The sequence below is a fragment of the Eulemur rufifrons genome, chromosome 6, assembly GCF_041146395.1.
Source record: "Eulemur rufifrons isolate Redbay chromosome 6, OSU_ERuf_1, whole genome shotgun sequence".
Classification (NCBI taxonomy): domain Eukaryota; kingdom Metazoa; phylum Chordata; class Mammalia; order Primates; family Lemuridae; genus Eulemur; species Eulemur rufifrons.
The window spans coordinates 53,106,282-53,122,397 of NC_090988.1; the positions used below are offsets into that span (position 1 = coordinate 53,106,282).

The 16,116-nt window shown below is 42.4% G+C and overlaps 1 protein-coding gene across 4 annotated transcripts in view; it reads left to right on the forward strand.

The window, feature by feature from the left end:
- Positions 1 to 16,116, forward strand: part of C2CD3 (C2 domain containing 3 centriole elongation regulator) — a 136,478-nt gene that overhangs the window by 106,372 nt on the left and 13,990 nt on the right. Inside the window, exons 27-32 of one of the 4 annotated variants that reach the window (XR_011233696.1) lie at positions 79 to 284; positions 1,294 to 1,431; positions 3,694 to 3,849; positions 7,929 to 8,149; positions 11,030 to 11,951; positions 12,724 to 12,726. Coding sequence is in view for 2 of the 4 variants with exons in the window: in XM_069471006.1 (XP_069327107.1) it covers positions 79 to 284; positions 1,294 to 1,427; positions 3,688 to 3,849; positions 7,929 to 8,149; positions 11,030 to 11,961 (1,655 nt within the window). In the remaining 2 variants the exon portion in view is untranslated. Of the gene's footprint in view, positions 1 to 78; positions 285 to 1,293; positions 1,432 to 3,687; positions 3,850 to 7,928; positions 8,150 to 10,721; positions 10,893 to 11,029; positions 11,962 to 12,723; positions 12,727 to 16,116 lie in introns of those variants that run through there. The other 3 variants (XR_011233697.1, XM_069471006.1, XM_069471005.1) reach the window with 3 other exon arrangements.

Here is a 16,116-nt window from a genome sequence, read left to right on the forward strand (position 1 = left end):
CATCTCTGTGAGCAGCCTTTAATCTCAATGGCAGGACATGCCCAGCCACACTGCCCAGCTCTTCTCTTTCCCCCACAGATGAGGAGAGGGTGATTGGCTTTGCCTCGGTGGACCTCTCCCCACTTCTCTCTGGCTTCCAGTTTATCTGTGGCTGGTACAACATCACAGACTTCAGTGGAGAATGCCAAGGGCAAATAAAAGTTGCTGTCTCCCCTTTGGAGAGTTTGATGCACTTCAAAGAAGAAAGGCAAGCAAGGCGTGGGGTGGAAACCCCTGGATCATTGGTATGTATCCTAACCAATGAGGGTTGTACTTAGCAAAATCTGTATTATCCTTTACATGTATTTCATACTTTCCTGCTTATAGAATACATCATGTAGTGGTTTTGTCTCATAACAACCTCTTGACCTTTTTGGGGTGATAAAAATATTCTGGAATTAGATAGCAGTGATGGTTACACAACTCTGAATATACTGAAAACCAGTAAATTGAACACTTTAAAAGGGTGAATTTCATAATACATGAATTATATTTCTATTTTCAAATAAAAAACAAAGTTAGTTGCAATGTGGAATCTGAAACCATATCTGTTGACTTTTTTTTTTGACTCTGTAACATTGAAATCATTAATCTTTCATTTTAAGAAATGAAAGACAATGGAAAGAGGGGAACTGATGATGGTAAGTATAGACAACTCTTTTAAGGAGTTTAACTGTAAAAGAAAGGAGAATTTTCCAGGCTATCCTAGGTAGAGGAGCTCTATCAAAGCAAAGTCTGGATTATATTCATCTCTTTAGCACTTATGCCTGGCCCAGGGACTGGCACAGAGTGTTTATCAATAAATAATGAATGAATGAATGGGAAAATGACCAATAGTTCATCAGTCCCTATACAGGAAGATCTTTTCTTCAGATCAAACCTGATAGTTATGAGATGAGAAATTTCACAACCAAATTATCCTCATATATAAAGTAAATGTAAAATGATACCCAGCCAGGAGTTCACAAACTAGCTGGAGAAGCAAGAGCGTAAATATAGATAAAGCAGCTAACTAGAAAGTAATCTGATAGCATAGTCTATGAAATGGGGCTAATAATAGTACCTAGAAGATATTTGTAAAGTTTAAATGAGAAAATATATGTAAATTGCTTAACACAGTGTTCAATACCTAGAAAGTATTCGGTAAATTATGTTTATACACACACAATAAATTTTACAAATTTGTTTATACAGTTCTTTGTTCCAAACGGATTTGTGATAACAAGTTTACCATCTTTCTCATTGTTTCTACAGCTCCCAATATACGGTCCCTTTTCCTTCCCTGCTGCTGATACGCATGTTACATTCTCCAGCAACATTGCAAGACAGACCCCAAACCAACTTGCTCACATCTCGTCAAAGGAGCTTGATTTGTCTTCTCCTGGAAGGTGAGTGAATTCTTAATAATGAGCAGAAATGGGGTCAAAGAGTGGAAGTGTGTGAACTACCTTATCATTTCTCTCTTTCCTTTATTAGAGGAAGAAATGAGATAAGGTAAGAGCTTTGTTGATCTTCTTTCACAACCCTGGGAACTCCAAGATCCTATGAAAACAAAGGTTTTATAAAATAAGAACTAGAATTTTTACTGCTACCAAAAGGATCACTTCAGTACAAGTGAAATGAAGGCCTCTTATCCTCAGAGGCTTTTAACCTTTATTCCTAAACTCAGTCACCAGTACTGTGAGAAATATATCATCTTTCCCCTCCCAAAACTATGTGCTAAGTTATTTTGCAAAAAGCAGCTGGCTCATCCTTTTCTCTAAGCCAAACTTGGAAATGCATATGGCCACTGGGGCTAGAGGATGTTCTATCCTGTCAAAGGACAGGGTCTAAGAGTAAAATTGCTTCTTTCTACTCCACTTCCTTCCAAGCCCTAGTGTCATTTGGCATACCCCTTCCTCCATCAGAGTCTTTCCCATGTTTTTCTTTCCAGCTCATGGAGAAGGCAAGGAATCTTCCCCACAGCAGCCCCTCCTACAACAACAGTTACTGAGTAAACCCTTTATTCCAAAAAAGATACACTAAAACTACTTAACCACTCTAGGACCCATTTCAGTGCTATATAGTTTTCTACTTGCTCAGTGTATGAAGACATCCTCTGTACAAAGGGAACTGTGTGTCTGTCAATTCCTAGATCCCAGGTTTAGATAATTCCTTTGTTATCTATTTTATAGGTATTACTTTGACCATAGCCAATCAGTGAGCTATATGGATAGGATAAGAGTGTCTCTCATGCCCACTATTTAGTCATTTTAAAAGCTAAAAGTTTAATAGTTTGCTTTTGTTCACATAAAAAGTCCCTGTTAACACTTCAGAAAAGCCACATCAGAATCCTGCTGGCTTTGTGGAAATGGACAAGCTGATCCTAAAATTCATACGAAATTCAAGGCACACAGAATAGGCAAAACAACCTTGAAGCAGAACAAAGTTCCCCATTTCAAAACTTAATACAGGGCTACAATAAACAAGACAATGTGGTACTGGCATAAAGATAGAAATAAAGATCATGGAATGAAATTTATAAACCAAAAATAAATCCATATGTCTGTGGTCTACTCATTTTCAACAAGGATGCTAAGACTGTTTAATGAGGAAAGAACAGTCTTTTCAACAAATGGTGCTGAATATCCACATGCAAATGATTGAAGTTGGACCCGTTCCTCACACCATATCCAAATGGGTCATATAGCTAAATGTAAGACCTAAAACTATTCAAAGAAAATGTAGGAGTAAATCTTGGGTTGTAAGTTTGGATTAGACAACAGTTCCTTGGATAATAACACTAAAAGCACAAGCAACCAAAAAAATAGATAAATTGGATTCATCAAAATTAAAAACTTGCACACTGCACATGATACCATCAAGAAAGTAAAACGAGGCCAGGCGTGGTGGCTCACACCTGTAATCCTAGCACTCTGGGAGGCCGAGGGGGGCGAATTGTTTGAGCTCAGGAGTTCAAGACCAGCCTGAGCAAGAGCAAGACCCTGTCTCTACTAAAAAAATAGAAAGGTATTAGCTGGACAACTAAAAATATATATAATTAAAAAATTAGCCAGGCATGGTGGCGCATACCTGTAATCCCAGCTACTCGGGAGGCTGAGGCCAGAAGGATTGCTTGAGCCCAGGAGTTTGAGGTTGCTGTGAGCTAGGCTGACACCACGGCACTCTAGCCCAGGCAACAGAGTGAGACTCTGTCTCAGGAAAAAAAAAAAAAAAAGAAGATGATTACTGGAGTCACATTCTTAAATACCATGCTCAGGAATTTGAGATTTGTTCTGTAGATAAAAAGGAAAAGCCAAAGCTGGAAGGGAATGATTAATTCGGTTAAAAAACACTGAATGCTTACAACAGGACTTGGCACATAATAAGGACTCCAAATATATTGTTGTTCTTATTATTGCTACTTTACATTTATGTTTTAGAAAAATCACTAGGCTACAATGTGAAGAATGGATTAAAGGGAGAGTGGGCAAGACTGAAGACTAGATTATTTGAGAAACATTTGTCGTCCAAGAAAGAGTGGATGAAGCCAGAACTGTGATAGTGGAGATAGATTTGCAGTACATTTCAGGAAAGTGATTTGTTTGTTGTCATAGTAGGATTTTCTCATTGGTTGGTATTTATTTTGCTCCCATTTTTTCTTGACAGAAGCAGTAACACAAGAAGCCAGGCATCACGCCATGAAGAGCATGTGCAGAACATCCGCCGATTTCATGAATCCCTGCAGCAGGGAGAGGCAATCTTGCCATGTGATGACAAACTGACCACATCACCTTTGTCTTCCCATACCTCCATTCTGACTTCTCTCAGGTGAGGCTCTCTGCTGAGAAAAGACACAGGAAACCATAGTGGGGCACAAGGTGTGAATGGGCAATGGCAACATGCATTACTGTTTTTCCATCAGCTACCACCATCTGGGAGGTTTGGTAAAGGCTCTTGTGCATGTCAGTGTCAGGTTGGACCCTGAAGCCTCATAGACTCCTTCCTCAGTGAGTCTGTCTCAGCTTGAGGCCTTCCATTCATTTAGGGGACTCTATTACTGATCCACCTACAAATATAGAAACTTTTGGTTTTTACCAAGACTTAATAATAACCACCCCCACATCTACATAGCCTCACATCCTCTTTACAGTTTACCAAGCCTCATCCTACTCTCTTTATCCTCACAAGCACTAACTTCTTCTAGACCACATCTATCCTGTTAACTCTGTCCTTTTCCTTTCTTAGTATAGTTAGCATATGAGCCAAAGAATCACTGTAAGAATTGAAAGGACTGTTATATAAAGATCAGCCCCCAGATTATCTAATGAGAAGTATTGTACAGTGGAAAGGACTTGGCATCAGAGTCAGATAAACTTGACCTCTATTCCTGGTTCTGCCATTCTTAGTAGAGGAGATAGCCACGTTGCCAGATAATTATAATGCGGGGTGGTAAGAGCTGCAGGTTTCCTGGCCACGGGTAGACAGAGGAATGAGTAACATTCTGGGTTGGTGATGGAAAGATTTAAAGAAGTCGCATTTGAACTGGTCTTTGAAGGAACAGGTCGACAAATGTGAAGGGCATTCTGTGCAGAAAGAGCATGACAAGTCAGTCTTGGAGAAATACCAGCAGTGCAGTTAGGCAAAAGCTGAACATAAGACGCAAGGAGCAGGGTGAGTTTTGTAGGGGTCAGATCATTAGGGGCCTTGAATATCAGGCCAACAGTTGGACTTTTAGAATTTTCAAGTGGGAAGTGATGGGGAGAGGGAAGGAGGAGAGTGTGAAAAGTCTGAGGAGAAAAAAAGTTTGAAAGATTTTATATTTGAGAGCTTGTTCAGAGGTTCTAGCTGGAGAGCACAGCTACTCATTGAATGAAGAACCCTTGACTGAAGAACAGCCCTCCTCTATCAGGGAAGGTCGTCCTCTTCAGCCAAGTGCGCAGCTTCAGGAGGGACGCACCTGGAGTGGTGAGGGAGGATAAAGATTTTACATTTGAAAAATCTAACCTATCCTTTGGCTAGGTTAAAGGAGACAAGTTAAAAAAGAATTGAGCAGTATGTGCTATAGACTATGGGAAACTGCCCAAACTTATAAGGAAGCAATGCATTCAGATTCTCATCTTCAGCATAGCAAGAGGCCAGAGGCTATTTAAGTAAAAACATTTGACAGTTGGGCTGCATTTTATTGGGTCATAACATTATGACCCATTTTATGGGTCATAACATAAGCCACTGAAAAAAGAGAAAAAGAAACTCTCCTTTGCCCTAGAGTAGGTCTCTCAATGTGTTGACATTCTGACCAGATATTTTGTTGTGGGGGCCAGTCCTGTGCATTGTAGGTTGTTTAACAGCATCTCTGGCTTCTACCTACTACATGCCACTAGCACCCCTCCCCCAATTGTGACAACCAAAAATGTCTCCAGAGATCAGGTGCAGTGCTGCTCATGCCTGTAATCCCAGCACTTGGAGAGGCCCAGGTGAGAAGATCGCTTGAGGTCAGGAGTTCAAGACCAGTCTGGGAAACAGAGCAAGACCCCATCTCTACAAAAAAAATAAATAAATATAAATTTTAAAACAAATAAATAAAATGTCTCTATACATTGCCAAGTATCCCGTAGGGGATAAAATCACCCTAGAGCAGTGGTTCTTAAATTTTAGTGTATGTCAGAATCATACAAAGAGCTTATTAAAACACTGGTTGCTAGGACCAATCCACACAGTTTCTGATTCAGTAGGTCTAGGATAGGGCCTGAGAATCTACATTTCTAACAAATTCTCAGGTGATGCCGATGCTGCTAGTCCTAAAACTAGGCTTTGAGAACTACCATCCTAAAGGAATTCTCTACCAAATGGAGATGAAACAAAATAGTATCAATTTGCATCGCCTCCTTGGATTCAGAGAGCCCTAAAACTGTGTCATTTGAAACACAGCAGTCATACGAGGTCTGCAGAGCAATTATTAATAAACTTGTTTCACAGATGAGAAAATCACCGCTTGGTGTTAGTAGGTTGATATGCCATGATTCTACACCCAGAATCTCTGACAAGAACAATGGGTTTGCATATTTCCTACAGCTGCACCAAGTTTACATTTGTTTGCATGTTCCTACTTCAGGTATTTATCCATGTGGCATACACCAGGTTATAGACACCTAAGTGATTTGATAGGTGCCACTGTGATTTGGGAGCATCTTGGCCTCTAGTGATAGAGTAGGGATCAGCTTTGTCCTCCCATTGTATTTGGATTTGATTCTAAGACATGCAGACTGTTCTTAACAAAAGGATAGAAAGACTTTCAGTTCACTTCACAGGTATTTAGTGTCTGTGTTGTGTGAATTTTATACCAGTCACATTGAGTGTACTAGAGATATGGAGAAGTTTAAGATAATATCTTTTATTCCCAGATGCTCATGGCCTAGTTACAGAGATTGAACTATCATATAATGAGAAAATTAAGGGAAAATCTAAGACACAAGGTATTATGGAAATGATGAGGGTGAAGGAGTTTAACGGAGAAGTAGCCCAACAATTTGGGGTAATGGACTTTGAAAAGGAGAAATACGAGCTGCAACCTTAAAAGTTGAATGGAATAGGGAGAGAGCAGGGAGTAGCTTTAACTCAGGTTCCAGTATCAACAGAGGTGTGAACAAGGAATGAACCCAGCTGGGACAGAGCCTGTCTCTTATCAGAGAGAAAATACAAGAGTTGGAGTCCCAAATTCTGAGTAGCTACATAATTATTTCCTGCTCTAAACAATTACTTAAATTCTCTGAACCTCAAGTTCCTTATTTTCAAAATAATAATTACTGATCTCATCTAGTTGGATGAGAATTAAACAAGATAATGTATTTGAAAGCATAAAACATAAACTCCCTATGCAACTGAAGGTTGATGTGATTTTTCATTGGAGAGTAAAGAATGTGGCCTTATTAAAGTTTTTTTTTAAACAGATTTTTTTCTTTTTTTATTCTTTAATCAGTGGAAGATTTTTAAAAAGTCATTTATTTGATGGGCACAATGGCTCACACCTATAATCCCAACACTTTGGGAGGCCAATGCAGGAAGATTGCTTAGGGCCAGGAGTTCGAGACCAGCCTAGGCAACATAGCAAGACCCTGTCTCTGTAAAAATAAAAAGTATAAAATTAGCCAGCCATGGTAATGTGTACCTATAGTCCTACCTATTCAGGAAGCTGAGGCATGAGGATCACTTGAGCCCAAGAGTTTGAAGCTGCAGTGACCTATGGTCACACCACTGCACTCTAGCCTAGGCAAGAGAGTTAGACCCTATCTCTTTTAAAAAGGGGAGGGCTGTCATTTATTCACGTCCGTTTATCCATTCAGCGTTCTTTTATTTTGTGCCAAGCACTATGCTGTATGCAGTAGATATAAAGGAATCAGCATAGAGCTGACTGTACCTCAGGGGAAGTAGATGTGAAATGAACAAGTGATGTGATGGAAGAGTACAGAAGGAATTGGGGAGCACAGAGGAGGAGCCCTTAAGCCAATTTAGAGTGTCAGGAAAGGCTTTTTAGAAGAGGTCACTTGCCTGAAAGATCAGGAATGGTTATGAGGTAGCAAAGGACAATGTTAGCACAGAGTAGGGCTTTACTCTGTCAGAGTAAGGACTCGAATGATGGTCAGGAATTGTTCCCTTAGAAGGAGGTGGCATTTTTGCTGGACATCAGAAAGAGGAACCATATTAGACAAACAGGAGGGAGAGAGAGTTGTCCCCAGCAGTGGGACTGCAGAGAAGTGAAGGATGAATTGGTGGATTGGAGAGAGAGGGCCTTAGTATTAATAGACCAAGTGAGAGGTATTAAGGTTTTGTCTCAAGTGGTAGAATGTCCATAAGTGATGTTTGTAATCTCTGTGAATGAACCTTTTGTCTTCTTCCTTTTTTGTTTTTAGGAAGAATCTGAGTGAGCTTGATCAGATCCAGCGGTACTTCAGCCAGAAGCTCAGCAAACCTTTCCTACCCCTCAGCCCTCAGACTCATACTGCCATACTGCAGTGCCAGGAAAGCTGTAGGGACCCTGTTGGGCCAGGAGCCAGCAGCCTAGACCCTGAGAGCCAATGCATCCTGGAGAAATCCAATAACCTGGTGTTGCAAGTCAGCTCCTTAATCACAGGTATGGCTCAAGTCCTTTCTTGTTGAGGAGTTGTGGTCACTAGGTGCCAATTCAAAAGCATTTTAATGTTTGCCCTCAGATTGGTCCCTATGACAAATAGAGACCAGGGGTTTTCACCATCTTCCCTTTTTTTCTTAACCATCTTCCTTTTAAAAGGAAGGACATAATAATAATAGTGTGGCACAGCAACATGAGGCAATGGAAAGAGCACTGGACTGACCCAGGTCCTTGGTGGGTTCCTGGCACAAATTTGCTATTCGATTCTGGGTATATCTTTTCCCTTCTTGAACTTCACTTTCCCCAAGCACAAAAAGAAAAGATAGATTAGATGAGTGGTTCCTCAAGAGCAGTTCTTGAACTTATGCCGCTGTCTTTGAGAAAAAAATCAACTACAAATATATTTAAAATTCTAATTCTCAGAGCCTAGAAGTCTGCATTTTTGACAAGCATCCTGGATGTTGGTGGTCCATAGTCCACCCTTTGGAAAACCCCTTAGAGCAGTGGTTCTCGCTTGGCTGCATAGTGGAGTTTTTGAGGGAGCTTAAAAATCCCCATGCCCAGGCTGCACTATAGGTCAATGAAATCTCTGAGGTAGAACCCAAGCATCAGTATTGCTTTTAACTCCCCAGGAATTCTAGTGTGCAGCCAAGGCTGAGACCGCTCTAGAGCAAGTATTTCCCAAACTTGCCTGAGCATAAGAATCACCTGGGGTACTTATTTTGAAATACGAATTCCTGGGTCCTGCTCCATCCTCCTGAATCAGGATCCAGGGTAAAGGCCTGGAAATCTTTATCAGACAAGCTTTGGGGAACATTGAGAAATCAACTAGATCAGCATCTTTAGCCCTCACTTAGTGTCATTTTTTTCAAGCAAAATACATAGATTTTACACAGAGATGAATAAGTTCAATTTTTTGTTTAAAGATGGGATGAGGGGACATCGTGATGGTATTAGGTACAAACCTTTCTACCCTCTTCTCCCAGATACCTACTCGACAGTACAGATGTATACTGTATTTAACTTCCACTTCCACCTGCTTGGGTACATTCAGTCAGCTATTCATTGAGCACCAACTATACCAGGCTCTATTCTGTTATTGGTTCCAGAAGGATACAGTGATAGGCACAGCAGGCATTGTCTCTGCCTTTATCAAGCTTATATTCTGTAGTCAACTGAATAAAATTCCCCCCAGAAGGAAAGCATAAGAGCAAAACAGGGAGGCTTGTTTGGGGTAGAAATGAGAACAAAAAGAGGGATTTTTCTAAAAGGTATATTGAAAAACGAGAAAAAAGAGAATTGAAAGATTGAAGCTGTTGGGCCCTGAAGCCAAACTTGGGAAGTTAATGCTTATCCTGAAAGAAAATGGGGAGTACTGAGCAAGGGGATGGCAGAATGAGAACTGATTTTCACAAGGACAGGATGAATGTGAAAAGGGAAAGATGATTAGATCAGGGAAATCAGTTTTATGAAGAAAAAAACCTTGCTGCTGCTGCCTCCATCATGCCTCAATATACTTTTTTGAAAAAGTGGTTATGAGTAAAACTTGAGTGTGAGTTAATGAGTGGGGTTTCATTTATGCCAGAGCTATGTGTGAGGCCCTTTGCTAGATCCTAGAGACAGAACATGAGTCATACATATGGTCCCTGCCCTGAGTAGCTCACAGTCAATGGGGAAACATACAGACAGACAATTACACAGTAGCATGTTCTTAAGTGCTTCCTTATATTATTAGAACAAAGCCATATAGTGATCCCATTCAGCTGGTGCATCTGGGAAGGCTTCCTGAAGGAGATGCAATAGGGTAGGGCCTTCAAGGCTGGGCTGGTTTATTAAAGGCAAGAAGATACTCCAGGAAGAAAGGGTAGTTCAGGCCAAAGGATCAGGATCACCTAAGTCTACTTCCGGGTGCCTGTTCCTATTGACAGGTAGGAATGTTCCTTTTTCATACATCTACTCACTACCCTTTGAGGCCAGAGAATTGTCAATGTGTTAAACAGCCAGCACCTCCTGGAGGCTGAGCCCTCTGTTAGGTGCTCTGAGAGAGATGTGACCCCTATCTCCCAAGAGTCAAATTTGCCTCCAATTCCTAACTTTCTCCTCTCAAATAATCATACAAACATATATCATTTACTGGACCTATTTATTAATTTACTCACTCTCACTTGATCCCAGAAATAATTTGAGATGACTAGTAGCTTCTGTTTATTAAGTGCCTATAAAGTGCCTATATGTACACTACATGATATATGCCCATTTATCTCATGTATTTTTTAACCCTGTGAAATGGGTGGTGTTAATCACATTTTACAGATAAACAGGTTCAAAGAGGATAGTTTGCTGATCACGAAGTTAATGTATAATGGTTGAGATTTGAACCCAAGAGTGACTGACTCCAAAGCCTGTGCTCTTTCCAACACTCTCTGCTGCCTCCATTTTCTCTGTAAGCCTCACCTGCTTTATCACATGGGTAATAGATATTTCCTTGCTTTTATTTTCCAAGTAAAATAGATAGTTTTAATAACTGTCATCAAATAGGTAAATAAGTGGATTCTCATTTTGGTTTTTAATATAGGTAATTACTGAAGTAAATGGAAGCATGAACATGCCCAGCAGGACTCCCAGCTCCCGAGAATTCCTGAGCAGGAGCAGATAGTCTCTGAAATCGCTTCCACAGATGTATCCACAACTATAAATAGATTAGATTTTGGTCCTCTGATATTAGAATAAAGTACTAGAAATTGTACTGCCTTGGATATAGTTTCACTGACTCTTGGGTGGTTTGTTCAAAGTCTGGTTGCACTGAAGCTAGAGGCTAGTGTGGGAAACTTGAGTGGTCTGTGGTCCTGCCTTGTAGTAAGAGTGATATCTGTTGCTGTTCAGATCTGCAGACTATCACCAGGAATTCCCAAGCAGCCTTGAGTCCTCACCGAACCAGGAGTAGAAGCAGCAAGGTCACCACCCTCCCAGATGCTCAGGACACAGAGGTCATGCAAGAACGAAGCACAACTCCAAACAAGCCACTGGCAAGAGCTCCAGATGAAGGCAAAAACTCCCCACCTCCCCCTGCTCTTGAAGAGACTTCAAATGGAGAAGGAATGTTCCATGAGTCCCTGGGGCATACAGTACCTATTACAAGGATGCAGAGCAGTGAGGACACTGACGTAGGCCTGGCCTACAGTGATGAGGACTATGAAGAAGACATCATTGAACCCAGGACCTTAAATGAGATCACCACTGTGACAGACAGAACTAGCCCTTGGTCCAGTTTCGTGTCAGACACAAGTGAAGTCATCAGCCCTCAGCCTGATGAGGTACAGAGGAAAGACCCCTCTTGTACTTCTGCAGAGCATTTCCCCAAAGAGGAACTCAAGGTCAGAAGTAGCTTTCTGTCCATCCCTGAAAGGCCTGTCAACCCCCACCTGCCTAGGCAGGGTTCTCCTAGCCAAAGTCTTGTTGCTTGTGAGGGTGGGGCTTCTAAGGCCAGGGTTGGAGAGCCTACCTCAGCCAATCCTCAGCTCATCCCACGCCTGACACTCTCAGGAGCCCAACAGAGCAACACTTTTGTTGAATGGAGCTCATCACGGAGAGATTGGGACAAGGAGCCCAAGCCGGAGGCCCAGGCTGAGAATGAAGCTGCCTCCAGTGAGCTCAGTGACTCTGCTGATAGCTTCGAGAAATTCCCTCTCCATGTGGCCTCCCAGAGCAGAAGGGCAATCCATAAGGGGATACCCATCAGTGACTCTGACATTAGTCAGAAACAGGAGACAACTGGATCAGAGACATCCAAAAAGCAAAGCTTCCTGTATCCTTTGGTGTTTCCCCCAGGTGACCCATTAAGCCATCTCCAGGCATTTTGGATGCTGGTGCTTAGGCTAACCTAGTGTGAATGTGAGCATGAGCAGTGGCCACCCTCATGGAATCCACTGAGGGGCATGGGAAGACCCTTCAGAATACGTACCTGCATGACAGGTGCAGCAATTCTACCATTAACACCAGTCCTCTGAAGCATAATGCTTTGAACTGGGTTTAGGTGTTGGTAGCATGTTCATTAGCCTAGCCTACCCTGATTTATCTCATTTGTCTATTGGGTATTTTACCACCTGAAAGCAAGGCTCTGAATCTAAGCAATGAGACCATTTATCTCATTGGAAAGAAAAGTGGAGGGTGTAGAGAAAGAGAGAAGCTAGCACTCCCATTGATTGAGCATTTACTATGTGCCAGGCACTTTACATACATTTTTTCATTCAATCATCACAAGTCTTTGTGTAGGTATCATCTCTATTTTATATGTAAAGATTTTTTTTTTTTAAAAAGCAAGTGTGGGGCTAAACAGAAGTGGATACCATGGAGATGGACTTGTGCAAGCCCCCAATATGGCAGTGTTGATGGGAAGAAGAGGCAACTGACATTCCCCCCTCACTCCTTTGAAACACAGACTGGCGTGTTATGGGGAAAGGAAACCACTTAGGACCATCTACAGCCTTCACATTTGTAGCCTAACCGGCTGATCAGGTCAGCTCACCTGTTATCCCAACAACAGGCAGGAGTTATTGTATGGCTGGTAGGTGAAGCAGGCTGCTTTGCTGACTAGAGACCTTCCTCTACTAGAAATCAGGGGGCCTGACTTTGACCCTTCTAGACCCAGCCTATTATTACTTGTGACTTCAGGCATATGGTTCAATCTTTCTGAGCCTGTTTCTTCACTTATCAGATGAAGGCAAAAATCCCTTACCTACCAGAATATAAGCTCCCGAGGTCAGAGACCTTGTCTTTCTGTGTCCCCAGAACCTAGCATTGCACAGAGAAGGGATCAGTAAATGTAGATTGAACTGAACTCTCACAATTTCACAACTTTGTTGAGAAAATCAAATGAGTGGAAACATTTGTACACACAGGGTGATTCTTGATGCAAATCAGGGAAAAACTTGAGGGTCAGAGGGTAAGCTCAGGAAAGGCTTGAAGCATGAAATGACTGGAGGCTGAGCACTGAAAGCAGACCACCTCTGGTGAGGTTCTTCCCTGGCCTTGCTCATCCTGCCTCCTGGCGTTGCTAACTTCACAGTCAATTTAGTTGTGCTAAGAACATGGTTGGTTGATGGAGGAGCTACCACATGTGCCCAGACCCTGATAGCTGCTTTAACTCAGGCCTTCCCGACTTTCAAATGTAACTATTGCTAGGCCCTGTGCTAGGTACTGAAGACAGATTTGAATCAGACCTTACCTTGAGAATTGCCATTATGAAGTAGAAGACAGGCAAGTAAACAGGTAATGACAGTTTATTGTTCCAAATGCTGTGGTAAGACATGGACAAAACACTAGGGAGCAAGAGGAGGGAGCTGCCCTAACTCTGCTTAGAGGTATCCCAATAAGAGACACATGAGAGCAGGACCTTAAAAATGAGCAGGCATTGTGTAGGCCTAGGAAACAAGGGAAAGTTCTAGTCAGGGCAAACTGTGGTGTAGAGGCCAAGCCAGGGGAAAGAGCCCGGCCTGTGGGCGATAGTCCACTGTAGATAGAGCCCAGGGGTAAGTGGGATGGTGAGAAGTGAGTTGGGGCCTGGATCTTACAGGTCCATTTATGCCTGGCCAAGATGCTTGGACTTTAGCCTGTAAGCAAATAAATAGTTTCCTCATCTGTAACATGGAGGTAATAATAGTACTTATTGAGTGGTTGTGAAAATTAAAATGAGTTAATGATGGAAACTACCTAGCTCAGTGCCTGGTATATAAATAGTGTTCGGTAAATGTTAACTGTTAAAATTTGATATGGTTGGATTTACATGTTAGAAAAGTCACCCAGTGCCTTGTCAAGGGCAGATTAGATCAGGGGAGATGAGAAGCAAGGGGACTAGTAGGAAACTTGCAACAATAATAAAAGATGAAGAAAGTCTGACCTAAAGCTTTATGAAGAAGAGGGAGATAGATCTGAGAAGATTAGATAGAGGGGCAGGGGATAAGAAAGAAGGAAATATAGGCCAGGCGCAGTGGCTCACACCTGTAATCCTAGCACTCTGGGAGGCCGAGGCGGGTGGATCGCTCAAGGTCAGGAGTTCGATACCAGCCTGAGCAAGAGCGAGACCCCGTCTCTACTAAAAATAGAAATTATCTGGCCAACTAAAATATATGTAGAAAAAATTAGCCAGGCATGGTGGCGCATGCCTGTAGTCCCAGCTACTCGGGAGGCTGAGGCAGAAGGATTGCTTGAGCCCAGGAGTTTGAGGTTGCTGTGAGCTAGGCTGACGCCACGGCACTCACTCTAGCCCGGGCAACTAAGCGAGACTCTGTCTCATAAAAAAAAAAAAAAAAAAAAGGAAAGAAAGAAGGAAATATTAAGTGCAACTTAGAAATTTCTGGCACAAGTTACTAGGTAGGTATTGTCATTTACTGGATAAGGAACAGCACATAAAGAGACAGGTTTGGGGGAAGATGCAGATTTCCATTTTGGATGTGACTGAAGGACATCATCAGGCGGAGATGCAGGCCTGGAGTTCAGGTATAATGTCAGCTATAAAGGTCAACATCTCTGGAAATCAGCGAGGGCAGCAGGGAGAGCATGGAAAGGGAGAACCACACACACACACAGGAGGACCCTGAGGGTCTCCAGTGTGTAAAGAGCAGGCAGGACCAGGCACGCCCAACAAAGGACATGAGAAGAGCTGGTCAGAGAGCTGGGAGAAGCAGTGGAGAGAGGCTATGTGAGAGCAGATGCCCAGAGTTTGAGGAAGGAGTGGTCAGTACACTGAAGACAGGTCCAGCAGAATGTGTCCTGGCATGTGTTCACTGGCTTTAGCATCATGGAGGACCTTGCACTGGTGGAAATGGAAGCCAAACGCCATTAGTCAAGGGAATAGGCAACCTTTTTCCATACACTGGGGAGACAAGAATAGCTGACATTTATTGACTGCTCACCATGACAGGCACCATTCTAAGCATGTTACATAAATAAATTTATTTAACCCTCAAAACAGTAAGTGCTAATCCTGTATCTATTTTAAAGATGAAGAAATTGAGGCACAAAAAGTGAACTTTCCTGAAGTTACCCATCTAGTAAGTGACAGAGATAAGTGGTAACTAAAAGGGAATGCAAGGTCACGGATCTGTTTGGTTTTGTCCCCCTAAACGGAAGAGTTGAGCATTTTCATAAACTGAGGAGAAGGAACTTAAAAGTTGGTGAGAGAAGGTGGCTTTGGAGCAGGATCCTAAAACAGACAGGAGGCGATGGGCTCAGAAGGAGCCTTCGTGCTTCAGACTCAGCCCTGACACCTCACAGCAAAGCTCTTCCTTCCCCATGGCATCTGCTGACTGGCAGAGTCTCCGGCAGTCAGAGCAGCAACAGCAAACAAGACCTCACGTGGGCCTCCAAAGAAGGCTTGGGGTCATCTCTGTTCCACCTTCACCTCTATACACAAAGCAGGAAATGGACGCATTTCACTCATTCAGTAGATATTTACTGAGCACTTACTGTGTCCCAGGTACTATGTTAGGTGGGAATATGGCTATGAGGAAGACAAAGATCATCTCCACCGCTTGGAATTCAACGTCTAATATGGAAGAACAATGATAAAATAGGAAACCTAGTAAGCAAATTTGAATCATACTTAGCTTATTAAACAGAAACAAGAAATCAGAACATCAAAATAGTCTCCTCCTCACCCTTTCAAAGTTCAGCCCTACTATTGAACTTTGATTCAGCAAATATTCATGGAACACCACGTTCTCAGCACAACACTTGGCACCTCAAGAGAGTATGAAGAAGTACAAGATAAAGGTCACCTCCAGACTGAGTGGACCAGCTGTGCCCGTGACAGCCCCTGATGCAGAGCCCTCATTCGTGGATGTGAACAGAGAACAACCAGGTGGACAGGCCCTCCTTCAGTGCCAGGCACCTACATCCAGCCTAAGGCACTGCCCCTGCAGCCCCGTCCTGGTCCCCATCCCGTGTGACTGACTTCTCTCAGGTCAGTTCTA